Source organism: Ochlerotatus camptorhynchus, unplaced genomic scaffold (genome assembly GCF_037179485.1).
Source record: "Ochlerotatus camptorhynchus isolate MF236.1 unplaced genomic scaffold, CSIRO-AGI_Acam_v1.1 ptg000037l, whole genome shotgun sequence".
Lineage (NCBI taxonomy): Eukaryota > Metazoa > Arthropoda > Insecta > Diptera > Culicidae > Ochlerotatus > Ochlerotatus camptorhynchus.
The window spans coordinates 1,123,878-1,138,873 of NW_027040528.1; the positions used below are offsets into that span (position 1 = coordinate 1,123,878).

At 41.2% G+C, this 14,996-nt stretch overlaps 2 protein-coding genes across 2 annotated transcripts; both read right to left on the reverse strand.

Moving 5' to 3' along the window:
- Positions 1-8,274: 8,274 nt before the first annotated feature.
- LOC135710880 (uncharacterized) lies at positions 8,275-10,035 on the reverse strand. Its single transcript, XM_065233595.1, has one exon. It carries the CDS (start codon positions 10,033-10,035, stop codon positions 8,275-8,277), a length of 1,761 nt encoding a protein of 586 aa, XP_065089667.1.
- LOC135710890 (uncharacterized) lies at positions 10,035-12,881 on the reverse strand. The gene has a single exon (XM_065233601.1). The coding sequence runs from the start codon at positions 12,879-12,881 to the stop codon at positions 10,035-10,037; it is 2,847 nt and encodes a 948-aa protein (XP_065089673.1).
- Positions 12,882-14,996: the final 2,115 nt, after the last annotated feature.

Consider the following 14,996-nt stretch of genomic DNA (forward strand, 5'->3'; position numbering starts at 1 on the left):
TTGGCAATTCAGTATTTTAAACAGGTTTTTTAACCTGCATGTCAGTATAACAATTGATATCTTAAAACTAAAAACTTAAACTAAATCTTATCTAAGTATAAAGGGAATTAATCGTTGCAATTGAGGATTGCAACGATTTTCGCCTGAAATTATTAATTATTTTGTTGGACATTTGTTCTAAAGTCTCAACATTCGAAATTCTATGTACTTCGGTTGTACTGTACCAGGGAGGCAACTTTAAAATCATTTTCAGAATTTTGTTCTGAATCCTTTGAAGTGCTTTTTTCCTGGTAGTGCAGCAACTAGACCATATTGGCACAGCGTAAAGCATGGCCGGTCTAAAAACTTGTTTAAATATTAGAAGTTTATTCGTCAGGCAAAGTTTGGATTTCCTGTTTATAAGAGGATACAAACATTTAATATATTTGTTACATTTGGCTTGAATGCCCTCAATGTGATCTTTAAAAGTTAATTTTTGGTCAAGTATTAATCCAAGATATTTCACTTGGTTTGACCAGGAAATTGGAACTCCGTTCATAGTGACTATGTGACTACTACTAGGTTTCAAAAACGAAGCTCTAGGCTTATGTGGAAATATTATAAGTTGAGTTTTGGAAGCGTTGGGAGAAATCTTCCATTTTTGTAAATAAGAAGAGAAAATATCTAAACTTTTCTGCAGTCTGCTGCAAATAACACGAAGACTTCTTCCTTTAGCGGAAATGCCTGTGTCATCAGCGAACAAAGATTTGTGGCAACCCTGAGGCAAATCAGGGAGGTCCGAAGTGAAAATGTTATACAATATAGGCCCAAGAATGCTACCCTGAGGAACTCCTGCTCTAACAGGTAGTCGATTAGATTTGGAATTTTGATAATTTACCTGCAGAGTTCTGTCAGTTAAATAATTTTGAACTAATTTCATAATGTAAAGTGGAAAATTAAACTTTTTCAATTTAGCAATCAAACCTTCATGCCAAACACTGTCGAATGCTTTTTCTATGTCTAGAAGAGCAACTCCAGTTGAGTGGCCTTCAGATTTGTTTGAACGAATTAAAATGTTAACTCTTAAGAGTTGATGAGTAGTTGAATGCCCATGGCGAAATCCAAACTGCTCATCTGCAAAAATTGAGTTCGTATTGATGTGAAGCATCATTCTATTCAAAATTATCTTTTCAAAAAGTTTACTTATTGAAGAAAGCAAACTTATTGGACGGTAGCTAGAAGCTTCAGCTGGATTTTTATCCGGCTTCAAAATTGGAACAACTTTTGCATTTTTCCATTTATCAGGAAAGTATGCCAAATGGAAACATCTGTTAAATAATTTTACCAAGAAAGACAAGGTACTCTCTGGGAGTTTTTTTATGAGGATATAGAAAATTCCATCATCACCTGGAGCTTTCATATTTTGAAACTTTTTAGTTATAGACCTTACTTCGTCCAAATCAGTCCCCCAGGAATCATCAAAAATATTTTCCCGAGAGAAAATATTCAGAAAATCCCGAGCAACCTGATTCTCAATAGGACTAGTAAGACCCAAACTGAAATTATGGGAACTCTCGAATTGCTTAGCAAGTTTCTGAGCTTTTTCCAAATTTGTGATCAAAATTTTACCACCTTCTTTAAGCGCTGGAATAGGCTTTTGAGGTTTTTTCAAAATTTTTGTGAGTTTCCAAAAGGGTTTGGAACTCGGGTCTAATTTAGAAATATTATTTTCAAAAGTTTTGTTCCTCAGGGCAGAGAATCGCTTTTTAATTTGTTTTTGCAAATCCCGCCAGATAACTTTCATGGCAGGATCGCGTGTTCTTTGATATTGTCTCCTACGGACATTTTTAAGACGGATCAAGAGCTGAAGATCATCGTCTATTATAATTGAATCGAATTTAACCTCGCATTTTGGTACTGAGGCAGCTCTTGCTTCAACTATAGAAGTAGTCAGAGATTCAAGAGCATAATTAATTTCATCTTTGGTTTGCAAAGGAATGTTTGGATCGAAGTTATATTCCATAAATGTTCGATACTGCTCCCAATCAGCTCTATGGTAATTGAAAGTAGAGCTGTTGGGATTACAAATTATTTCTTGGGATATTTCAAAAGTTACTGGAAGGTGATCAGAACCGAAGTCAGCATGGGTAACCAATTGGCTACAAAGTTGACATGAATCAGTTAAGACCAAATCAATAGTGGAGGGATTTCTTGCAGAAGAAAAGCATGTTGGGCTGTTTGGATATTGAATAGTGTAATAACCTGCAGAACAATCATCAAACAGAATATTACCATTGGAATTGCTTTGAGCATTATTCCATGAGCGGTGTTTTGCATTAAAATCACCAATAATGAAGAATTTAGACCTATGACGGGTAAGTTTCTGGAGGTCACCCTTGAGAAAATTCTTTTGCTGGCCTACGCATTGGAATGGCAAATAGGCAGCTATAAACGTAAGTTGTCCAAATTTTGTTTCAACAGAAACTCCCAAAGTTTCAAAAACTTTGGTTTCAAATGAAGAAAGAATTTTATGTTTGATTCGTCTATGAATAATGATGGCAACGCCACCACAGGGTCCATCAAGACGATCATTTCTATAAATCAAGTAATTTGCGTCCTTCTTAACCTTATGGTCAGGTTTAAGGAACGTTTCAGTTATAACGGCAATATGCACGTTATGAACTCTCAAAAAATTAAATAGCTCGTCTTCATTATCTTTAAGAGATCGAGCATTCCAATTTACAATATTTAATGCTTTAAAATCCATTACTGAATTTTAAAGTCATGACAATATTATTTGCAAATTTTACTCCAGTTTGAATAGCATCAAACATGGAGTTAGATTTAAGCATATCAGAAATCATGTCAATTAATGAATTCTGTAAAAATTCCATTTTGGGGGCAGTAATGCTTCCTAAGTCAAAATTGTCAAAATTTCCGTTAGAACGTTGGTTAGTATTTTGATTTCTACCCGCTGCAATAGCAGCATAGGTAGCTCCATTAACTCGCTGAACATTGTTAGCAGCGAGGGGAGTAGGTACAGATGAAACATTTGAAGCAGGGGAGATATTTGTACCTACGGGTACGAATGTACTTCCATTTTTCGTGATTCTTTAGAAAGCACTACCTTCTTGTGTTCATATCTCCGGAACAAATAAAGCTACAAATTGCAGTAGGTTTTGTTTTAATATGAAAATTAGACAAGAAATCTAAATCTGTAACTTTTGTTTCTGTACAGTGTTGCCAAATATTTTTTATTTTTGTTTGAACACTTTAAATGCAGTTTTCTCATAATACGTGTCGTTTAATTTTCATTTTAAGGACACCATCGTGTTCTTCATCCTTTTTTACATAAGAAACACTTAACGACAAAAAGTAATTTGCGTAGTTCCTGAGATATTGCATTTTGAATGAATGAATGAAAGTCATAAATTATGAGGGTAAAACTTTATTTTTTTTATTTTTTTTTCGATTTCCTCTTAATAAGTGGATTCATTCTCATGACTTATTGTGTGAAATAATATTTAAAGAAAAAAAATCGATTACATTACCAAGAACAGTGTTGCCAAATTAAAATATTATTTAGCGACTAAAAATTTTAAACGTGATTTTTTTAAGTTGATGCATCTAAATATTTGGTTTGATTGCACCATCGTGTCCCACAGCATTTTTACATAAGATAGACTATCTAAAACAAAGTTCAACGCAATGTAACATTTTCTGAAAACAAATTAAAGAAAAGTGTTTTTTTTATTTTTCTGATGCATTTTCTAAAGCAATGAAATTAATATCCAAACCTATTATTTTAAAAGTTTTCAGAGCGTAAGTGCACAACGGACCTAAATCTATATTTTTTGGTACAAGAACTCCAAAATAACTATTCATTAAAATATGACATTTTTGATTTTTTTTTTTATATATTAGGCGTCTATGTTTTAAGCATATCTGGCGCATCTGTCTAGTTCATTAGAAGTTTGCAGATACCGAGTGGAAAATGGTGTGTTCTATTCAGAGGGTAAGCCACTTTGCCACCTTGTGTTAAACACATCAAAAACACTTTTCGACACTCTTCGACACACTCAAACACCCTTCAACCACCATGAGAACCAATTTTTCAGTCTTTTCTGGCAGCACTGCCATTCATTTGATGCCCTTTTTTGTTTTAGTTGATTTTTTTTTCTGAAGGAGGGACCTTCAGAAATCGGTAGGGTTCCACAAAAAAAAACTGATCGGGACACCGAAGTAGCCCTCACCCCTGCAATTAGGAAAAAAGATTCAACATCAAGCTCAACATTGAAAAACAGACAATTTCAACCTCTAACAAGCTAGAATATCTGTAACTGTATATGAATGAAGCGGATAATAATTATCATATCAATTATTGATCGATAGCTGAAGACAGATATTTCTTTCTAATGTGGTTGATGCGCTTTCATCGTGGATTTCATATTCACAATACCAAATAAGAGAGATCCATCCTACTATCTGCCGCTTACAAATAGGTTCGTTTTTTTTGCGAAATTTAGATCCAGAGATTGTTTAGAAAGGGGCGTGCTCGGTTTGGTTATCTGGGCTTGATTGCGATTGGAATTCGGTTGGGATGGATTCGAGAGGACTTTACTGGTTTGAGCCAGGATGTCAAGCATCATGACATAAGAATACGACGGCTGAGGGAGTACTTTTTGAGATCGGAGTGGAACTCCAGATATACATACACAGCACATTCTTTTAGATAGGTGTTGCAGATGACGATCAGGGATGCGAATTTGAATTCCTGTAAGTTGTTTACATAGACGTGTGCATTATTTCTGGAATTCCGTGCTTTCACTGTGCATGATTAAATTGGTAAATTTTTGGAGAGCAAAAAAAAAGAATTCTGATTATAAACAAAAGTGGATGTAATGCTAGCCAGTAAGCATTAATTTTCAATAAAGTTTTGACAGCTAGGTCGACATGCAGAAACACCCATAAACACTTTCCGACACCCTAAAACACACAAGAAACACAATTACCCCCCGTAACGTAGGTAGATCACCTTTTCGTGGTACGTTACGGGATGTAAGATCTACCACCGATTCCTAGTCCTGACTACTTCAAACTAGAAGAACAGGATTTTACAGTAATCAAAGGAACACATCTTAGTCCTGTTACTTTTTATGCCTTGTTTGATAGTGACAAGACTCGGCTTTGTCTACCGAGGATGATCTTGAAATAAGGAAAAAAATGAGTTAGTTAGTCTTCATCTATGTGATTCCTAATCTTCTATTCGTTGTTCCCTAGTTTGAAGTGCTTAAGACTAGGGTTCTGATGCATGGTCATTATCGGTGTCATTCCTTAATTTTGTTGCTAAGGAATCCAATTTTGACTGACAAAGGGGCGTGCCTTTGGAGGGTGTTTCAACACTCCGAAGGGTATAAATAGCGGGACCTTTCAATTAGAGTCGGATCCTTGAGAAAAATGCAAGAATGACAACTGTAAAAAAAAAATCGAATACTTCATCATTTCTCAATAGTGATGAAGTAATGCAACATGCACTAAACTAAGGACACGGGAAATACTATAATAGATCAAATTACTGGTCGCAGTGGTGTTAGGTCCCGAACAGAGAAAATTTTTTTTTTTTACATTTTGCGCTCACTAGCGTATTTTTTTTTATAAAATTCATTCAGAAAATCATGTATTTTTTCAAATGTCATGTTGCATATAGTTAGTTAGTTATCTTTATTAAGGAGACTTTCAGGCTGAACGCTGGTTCGTCTCCGAAATGTTGCATATATTTTTCAGTACTCTAAAATAATAGCATTGATCTGCAAAAGATTGAAAAAACAAATAGGTTGAGTTTTGATTCACAATGGAAACGGTTGCAAATATCGGAGTTTCCGTAAATGAGATGATCGATTGAGGGAGACCGAGGTAAATTGACACGCTGACGTGATGGTTTCTGTGGACGTGGAAAGATCTTTGATACTCGGTTTTGATGTAGGACTACGTCTGTGATTTCTATATGGGGATACACTTTGTCAAAACCGAAAATGGCACATGTAACAAAATTATGAAAGATTTTGAACGTTACTAACTCAGCTGCCCCTGGATCAATTTCAATAATTTTATCACCAATCGATCAGATATATTGCTATGCATCTGTTAATTTTAAGACTTAATCATTTTTAAAAATGTCACTATTGAAAACTGCACGAATGTGCAACTGTTGCATTGATAATTAAAATTATCACCGATTGCCTGCGAAAAGCGATTTCCCTAACACAGATTTCAAAGTTGAATTCCATCATGTCTCACCAAACGGTTTTTGGTCAATCACCGCGTGGTGAGGGGTGGTGTTCTCGAGTATACAACGAAAGGCTGCCTGCAAACAGCAAGCTGCAGCCCACATGAGCATCCATAGAAGGAGGAAAAAGTCGCACCGCTATTGATCGGAATCAGTAGCTCTTCGTGAGTCGCTATGGGTCATCTATGTCAAGCGCGTCATACTAAAGAGTATAAACAGAGAGAACCTCGCTCAAATTCCTATTCCTACACAAAACACAAGCTGCTGCTGCAATTAACAAATAAGAATTATTATATAAGACCACGTAGTCCTACGTCACCATTGCGTACAACCCCATAGGGGTGTCCCTTGTAGTTTTTCATACAAAAGGGACATCTGTATCGTAGAATCATAATGATAATTACGCTATGGCCTGGTTGTCCTTTGCTGTGTACACATAAGTCCTCTTCGATGTCTCCAATACACTCCATCTCAGCCCTGCTTCTGTAGAAACTGTAGCTCAAATTGTGGGAGAACGATGAGGACCTGATTTGAAATCGATTGAGTGGGGTGGAGTCAACTCGATATATTGAACCAGCCTATTGACCATACTCTTGGTTTCTAGGATGACTGTTTCGAAAGTTTCATCGTCGGGTACTCTCGGTTCGGAAGCCATGTCAATGTGCACTACGTTGTGCAGACTTATTGAGTACTTAAAACTAAAACATGTTTAAGCTATTCTATTACTAAACACATTTTTGGACGTAGTAAAACAAATTCGTTACAAACATTATTGAACGCAAACAGAAATTAAAACGGTTATTGAATCCAATTAGTTCTGTGGAATGGAATTGACAGCAACGGGGAGTTACGAAATCTACGAGGAGAAATGTTCCATGGAATCCGTTCCAGGAGTTTGGGACAATCCACATTGCCGGTTATTAGGTTGACTATGGACAGTCGTTCCAATTTGATACGCCTTGCTGAGAGAGATTCCAATCAATCAGCATGCATCAGTCTGGATAGCTAGGAAGCATGACTGGATCATTCCATGGTAGCTGACGTAAAGCAAACCTCTTATAACTTTTCTGAATCCGTTTGTTCAGATCGAATAAAACAAACCGTTCTTGAATCAACCTTTTCTTGCAGTTAGATCAAACTGCAATTTTATGAGAAATTCATTTGGAGTTAGTACAGTATTTTCATGAGTTTTAGTGTTAGTATTACTCACAATTTTAGTTTGTTTTCCTCCTCTAAACTTTCCTTGTCTTTCCAATCTCGCTTATGATACTATGCCTGTCTGCCAATCTATCTTGTCGATCCGTCTATCATCGACTAACCTCCTCTTTGTGTCGTAAAAAAATGTAATTTAATTCTTTGTTCTGAATGTATTTCAATTTTTGTATGTTGAACTAACCTGGTGTATTAAACTGCGGTCGTTTAATTATTTTACCTTCTCAGAAAAACGCACCGAAATTTCACTCCTTTTCTAACAAACACGCTATAAATCTCAATCTACTTTTCAACTAAACTTCAACCTTTCTTTTCTATTTGTTTACTTCTCCTCTGCACGACTTCTGTCCGATCAACTTCTAACTATTTTTTTCTATCTCTTTCTCACCTGTCATTTCTACTTCACCTGTCACCTTGTCACGCCTCATCGGCCAAACTGCTTCTAGCCTCATCGGCCGATCGCGAGGCGGAACGGTCCGTGTTGCCAGAACATTCCCCGGCCCGTAACTCTGTCCGAGGGGTCACGTCCGGCTCAGAGTTACCCTCAACCAACTCCATCACGGCCAGTTTCGCTGTCGCTCGCTTGTATCGTCCGGTGCTGGTACGCACACACGCTTGACGGATCCTACCGTCACCGGATACGATGGGCTCTTCCACCACTCCGCGGATCCAACACTTTCTATTTGCTCCCTCTACGACGTACACCAGGTCTCCTGCTCGCAATGGTAGTGTCTCACCGAACCACTTCGTCCTCTGGTTCAACGACGGCACGTACTCCTTAATCCACCGCTCCCACATCACGCTGGCCAATTGCTGCGAACGCTGGAACGCATCTCGAAGGGCCACGGCAGGATGGGGAGGTGGAAGAGTGCCACTTGGTTGGTTTGGTGACGCTCACTCAAGAAGTGATTTGGGGTGAGCGCTTCTACTTCGTTGGACTGCTGCCTCACGTAGGTGAGCGGACGGGAATTGATGATGTCCTCCGCTTCAACGATTGCTGTCTGCAAGATCTCGTCCGTTAGTCGCCTTCCATCGTCGAGTGCTGTCAGCGCTTCCTTCACAGAGCGGACCAGGCGCTCCCAAACACCTCCCATGTGGGGTGCAGCGGGAGGATTAAACGTCCACTTTGTTCTCGCGTTTGTTAACTGGTCTGCACAGTCGTCTGTAATGCCGTGCACAGCCTCCACCACTTGCTTACTGGCTCCTCGCAAGTTCGTCCCGTTGTCCGAAAAGAATTCAATCGGCCAGCCCCGGCGACCCATAAACCGGTATATCGCCGTCAAACACGACTGAGTGGTCAGTCCGTGTGCCACCTCCAAATGCACGGCACGTGTTACCATGCACGTAAACAGCGCAATCCACCTCTTCTCCGTTCTGCGTCCTATGGTCACATCAAATGGTCCCAGGTAATCGACACCGACGTAGCTAAAGGCTCGAAGATTCGGTGTGACTCGCTGTACTGGCAGCGGGGCCATCCTTGGAACTTCAGGACGACACCGATTCACCTTACACCACACGCAGGACGCTGACACCTTCCGGACAACTGCATCTATGTGTGGAATATAGTACAGCTGCCTCAGTTCGTTCTTCACCACCTGGCGGTACCCGTGGCCACTCTTCTCGTGGTAGTGCTGGACTATCAATCTCGTAATCCGATGGTCATTCGGCAGAATCACTGGAAATCGCAGATCGAACGGTAAAAATTCTGCTCGTTCCACTCGACCCTCCATTCGAATCAGTCCATCTTTATCGACCATGGGAGTCAGCTTATACAGAGGACTTGACTTCTCGATTGGCAGCCACTGATTCACCGAACGCTCCTTGTTTCTCGACAGCACCTTCAATTCATCGATGAAACTCTCCGACTGCGCCGATATTAGGAGGCACCGCTCTGCTTGTTCGTATTCGTTCTGCTGTAACGGTATGCGAATATTCGCGACCGTGGTTGACTTTTGCACCTTCATCTGCTCGCTCGTCGCCCGGAATGTCTCGATCGGCAGCCCTTTGAACTTTTGCCTGCAGTTCGACACGAAACGAAATACACACGCCATCGTCTGAACCAACACCGTCCACTTCGAGAAGCCGTCTGCATCTACCAAATTCGCTGGCACCTTCACATCGTGCAGTAGGAGATGAACCCGGAGTTCCTCCGTCGTGTTCGCCGGCGGTAGAATCTTCTTCGGCCACCCTTCCTCACGGCTGTACAGAAACTGCGGTCCTTTTATCCACGAGCTGTTCGGATGTATTTCCGGATCCTTGCCCCACTTCGTTAGCTGGTCTGCCACGTTCAATCTCGTCGGTACCCACCGCCAGTCTGCAATCCTCGTCGAACTCAGGATCTCTCCGATACGGAAACCGACAAACTGCTTGTAGCGGCGCTGATCGGATCGAATCCACGATAGCACCACCTCCGCATCTACCCAGAAGACCACTCGACTAATGGAGAAGGTATGGTTTTCGCGCACTGTCTGTGATAGTCGTACACCGAGTACCGCTGCCATAAGCTCCAAACGCGGAATCGAAAGCTGTTTCAATGGTGTTACCTTCGCTCGACTCATCACCATTGCGCACGACTCATCACCATTGCGCACATCACCATTGCATCTCCTCGTACAACGGCTCGGAAAAACGCCACGAATCCGTAGGCCGTCTCGCTCGCATCCGCAAAGATATGCAGCTGCACGTCATCGATCTCATCTGATCGCGCACTGCCGAAGTAGCTGCGTGGTAGTTTGAAGGCTTGAGTGTCCATCAGGATGTTCGTCCACCGTTTCCACTTCTTGAACGATGCGTCGTCCACGATGTCATCCCACTGGCAACCAATCCGCCACAGGTCTTGTACTAACATTTTTCCCAGAATGGTGACTGGTGCGAGGAAACCCACCGGATCAAACTGCGCCATCACGATACTGAGTACTATTCGCTTCGTCGGACGTTCTTCTCCTCGGAGGACTTTCAGCTGCTCTAATTTTGAAGCTTTTGCGAAACAGAAGACGTCTTCGATCATATTCCACACGATCCCCAGTACACGCTCGTATTCCGTGTCTTTATCCCGGGTCAAGTGAATTGCTGCGTTAGCGGTGCGCTCCCCAACCTCCTCTAGAAACTTCTCCGAGTTCGACATCCAGTTACGTATGTGGAATCCTCCTTTCGAGTGAATGTGTTTCACCTCCTTGGCTCTTTGGATCGCTTCCTCGACGGTGTCCACACTGTCGTAGTAATCGTCCACATAGTGCTTCTTTATAATCGCTGCTGCTGCCTCAGGGAATTCTTCCGCAAATTGTTCCGCGTTCAGATTCTTTACAAATTGCGCTGAAGCAGGCGAGCATGCAGCGCCAAAAGTGGCCACGTCCATCACATACACTTGCGGTGCCCCTGTTGGGTCTGTTCCGAACAAAAATCGGAGCGCTTGCTTGTCCTCAGCTCGGATTTTCATTTGGTGATACATTTCTTGGATGTCTCCTCCAAATGCAACCGGACCCTCCTGAAAGCAGCTGACAACTTTCGGAAGAGGAACTAACATATCCGGCCCCTTTAACAACTGCGAGTTCAACGAGACTCCTCCAACCGATGCTGCAGCGTCCCACACCAGGCGAACCTTTTCGGGTTTCTTTGGGTTTCGCACCACATTTACTGGCAGATACCAAACCGCCCAGCTTGGTGTTTCAAGTTCTGCTACGCTGATCTTATGTGCGTATCTCTTGAGCTGATAGTCCTTAATTTGTTGGCACACATTTCGTTTCAACGCTGGATCCTTCTCTAGATTTCGTTCAAGTGCTTTCATTCTTCGCATGGCCATCGGATAGCTGTCAGGAAACCACCGCACGTCTTCTCGCCACAGCAGACCCGTCTCGAAACGATCGCCAATTCGTTTCGTTGTTGTTTCGAGAATCTCTCGAGCCCGCTTCTCCTCCGCCGGTTCTGGTACGGCAAACGATGTAATCGCCTTCTCATCCAACACGTACTGCTCCCGCATCAAATCATGGAGCTCTTGATTGCTTACCGGTGTGACAGAATGGAGGTTCAGGTAAGTCTTCACGCTAGGCTTCAGCTTCTCGGAACCATAGATTGTCCATCCCATTTTCGACCGCACGGCGATGGGTTCGTTCGGTTTCCCAACCCGTGACTCCAACGGCGCGAAAAGATGGAGGTTGTCCAAACCGACCAGAATCGTCGGCAGTCCGGACGGAAAATCCTTCACCGGCACTCCAGTAAGATGCGAATACCGGTTCACCACGTCATGATACCGTACTTCCTGTTGCGGTAGCTGCAACTCGGACACCGTTCGTGTGTTGAATAGCGGAAATTTTTCCTTAGATCTCTTCGCCGACATCATCATTTCAACACTACGGGAATCGTTCTCATACCGGTTGATGTTTCCGGTCCACGTGACTATCAGCGGCTCGAGAGTCCCTTCTGCCTCCAGCCGTTTGGCCACCCCATCATCCACCAACGTAGCAGACGATCCTTCGTCCAGGAAGGCGACGGTGTCGTACTGCCGCTTACCAACATGAAGTGTCACCGGCATCATCCGGAAAATCACCGTGCAATCTGATTTTGCTCTCTGCAATTGCACCGATTCTTCAACCCGATGCAAAAGAGAATGGTGGTTGCCTTGGCAATTCCGCACCATACATCGGATCTTTGAGAAGCATCGATTTCCACCGTGTTTGTTGAGGCAGACTCCGCAGAGTTTCTGCTTCTCCACTTCTTTTAGCCGTTCTGCAATATTCATCCGCTTGAACTCACCGCAGCTCTTGATCATGTGATCCGTCCGCCTACAAATCCAACAAGGACGGCTGACCACCTCTCTGCGTAGTTCTTCGCTCTGCTTCTGCTCAGAGTCGTGCACATGCACAAACTCCTTCTTTCTAGGATTCTCTCGCCCATGCGACGCTCGCTCGTTCACCGACAGCGTAGAAAACTCCGTCACCTCGGACACGTCGGATACTATTTCAGTCATGAAATCCGTGAACATCCTCAGCGGACTATCTTCCTTTCCTCGCTTGTACCGCACCCAATCCAGTTTGTAACTCGGTGGTAAGTTGTCGACCAACTCCTGTACTAGCATCGGGTTATTAAGATGATCGTTGAGTCGCGCAGCCTCAAGATGGTCGCACAACTGCTTCACCGTAATCCCAAAATTAACGAACATCTCCAGTCGATCAGCTCTCGGCGCTGGAGCGTTCCTCACTTTCGTCAGCAGCGACTTCAGCAGCTTCTCCGGCCTTCCGAATAGATTCCGTAGGTCACAAATCACGTTCGGAACGGAATTCGGCAGAACGAGCCGACTCCTCACTGCTTCGAGCGCGTCGCCTTGCAAACAGTCCTGCAGTCGCTTCAAGTTCTCCAGGTTTGAGAACCCACATGCCTCCGTCGTATATTCGAAGCTGCTAATAAACATGAAAATTTGCGAACAATATCGTCATGATTTTGAGATTCAGTAATCGATTATTAAATATTTTAAATTGGAATGCTTGATCTCTTTAAAGATAATGAAGACGAGATATTTAACTTTTTGAGAGTTCATAACGTGCATATTGCCGTTATAACAGAAACGTTCCTTAAACCTGGCCATAAGGTTAAAAGGGACGCAATTATTTCATTTATAGAAATGATCGTCTTGATGGAGCCTGTGGTGGTGTTACCATCATTGTTCATAGACGTATCAAACAAAAAATTCTTTCTTCATTTGAAACCAAAGTTCTTGAAACTTTGGTAGTTTCTGTTGAATTTGAAAAACTTACGTTTATAGCTGCCTATTTGCCATTCCAATGCGTAGGTCAGCAAAAATTTTTTCTCAAGGGTGACCTTCAGAAACTTACCCGTCATAGGTCTTAATTCTTCATTATTGGTGATTTTAATGTAAAACACCGTTCAAGGAATAATGCTCAACGCAATTCCAATGGTAATATTCTGTTTGATGATTGTTTTGCTGGTTATTACACTATTCAATATTCAAACAGTCCAACATGCTTTTCTTCTGCAAGAAATCTCTTAACTTTTTTTTTTTTAAAGCTTTATTAAAGAGATTTTTAGCCTTAAGCTAAAATCTCTCAACTATTGATTTGGTCTTAACTGATTCATGTCAACTTTGTAGCCAATTGGTTACCCATGCTGACTTCGGTTCTGATCATCGTCCAGTAACTTTTGAAATATCCCAAGAAATAATTTCTAGGCCCAACAGCTCTACTTTCAATTACCATAGAGCTGATTGGCAGCAATATCGATCCTTTATGGTTTATGGAATATAGCTTAGATCCAAACATTCCTTTGCAAACCAAAGATGAAATTAATTATGCTCTTGAATCTCTGAATACTTCTATCGTTGAAGCAAGAGCTGCCTCAGTACCAAAATGCGAGGTTAAATTCGATTCAATTATAATAGACGACAATCTTCAGCTCTTGATCCGTCTGAAAAATGTCCGTAGGAGGCAATATCAAAGAATACGCGATCCTGTCATGAAAGCGGGATTTTCCAAAACAAATAAAAAAGCGATGCTCTACCCTGAGGAACAAAACTTTTGAAAATAATGTTTCTAAATTAGACCCGAGTTCCAAACCCCTTTGGAAACTCACAAAATTTTTGATAAAACCTCAAAAGCCTATTTCAGCGCTTAAAGAAGGTGATAAAATTTTGATCACAAATTTGGAAAAAGCTCAGAAGCTTGCTAAGCAATTCGAGAGTTCCCATAATTTCAGTTTGGGTCTTACTAAATCCTATTGAGAATCAGGTTGCTCCGAAATATCTGAATATTTTCTCTCGAGAAAGTATTTTTGATGATTTCTGGGGGACTGATTTGGACGATTAGTTATAGATTTTACTAAAAAGTTTCATAATATGAATGCTCCAGGTCATGATGGAATTTTCTATATCTTTAACAAAAACCTCCCAGAGAGTATCTTGTATTTCTCGGTAAAATTATTTTTTCAGATGTTTCCATTTGGCATACTTTCCTGATAAATGGAAAAATGCAAAAGTTGTTCCAATTTTGAAGCCGGATAAAAATCCAGCTGAAGCTTCTAGCTACCGTCCAATAAGTTTGCTTTCTACAATAAGTAAACTTTTTGAAAAGATAATTTTGAATAGAATGATGCTTCACTTCAATACGAACATAATTTTCGCCGATGAGCATTTTGGATTTGGCCATGGTCATGAAGATTTGATTGCTAAATTGAAAAAGTTTAACTTTCCACTTTATATTATGAAATTAGTTCAAAATTATTTAACTGACAGAACTCTGCAGGTAAATTATCAAAATTCCAAATCTAATCGACTACCTGTTAGAGCAGGAGTTCCTCAGGGTAGCATTCTTGGGCCTATATTGTATAACATTTTCACTTCGGACCTCCCTGATTTGTCTCAGGGTTGCCACAAATCTTTGTTCGTTGATGACACAGGCATTTCCGCTAAAGGAAGAAGTCTTCGTGTTATTTGCAGCAGACTGCAGAGAAGTTTATATATTTTCTCTTCTTATTTACAAAAATGGAAGATTTTTCCCAACACTTACAAAACTCA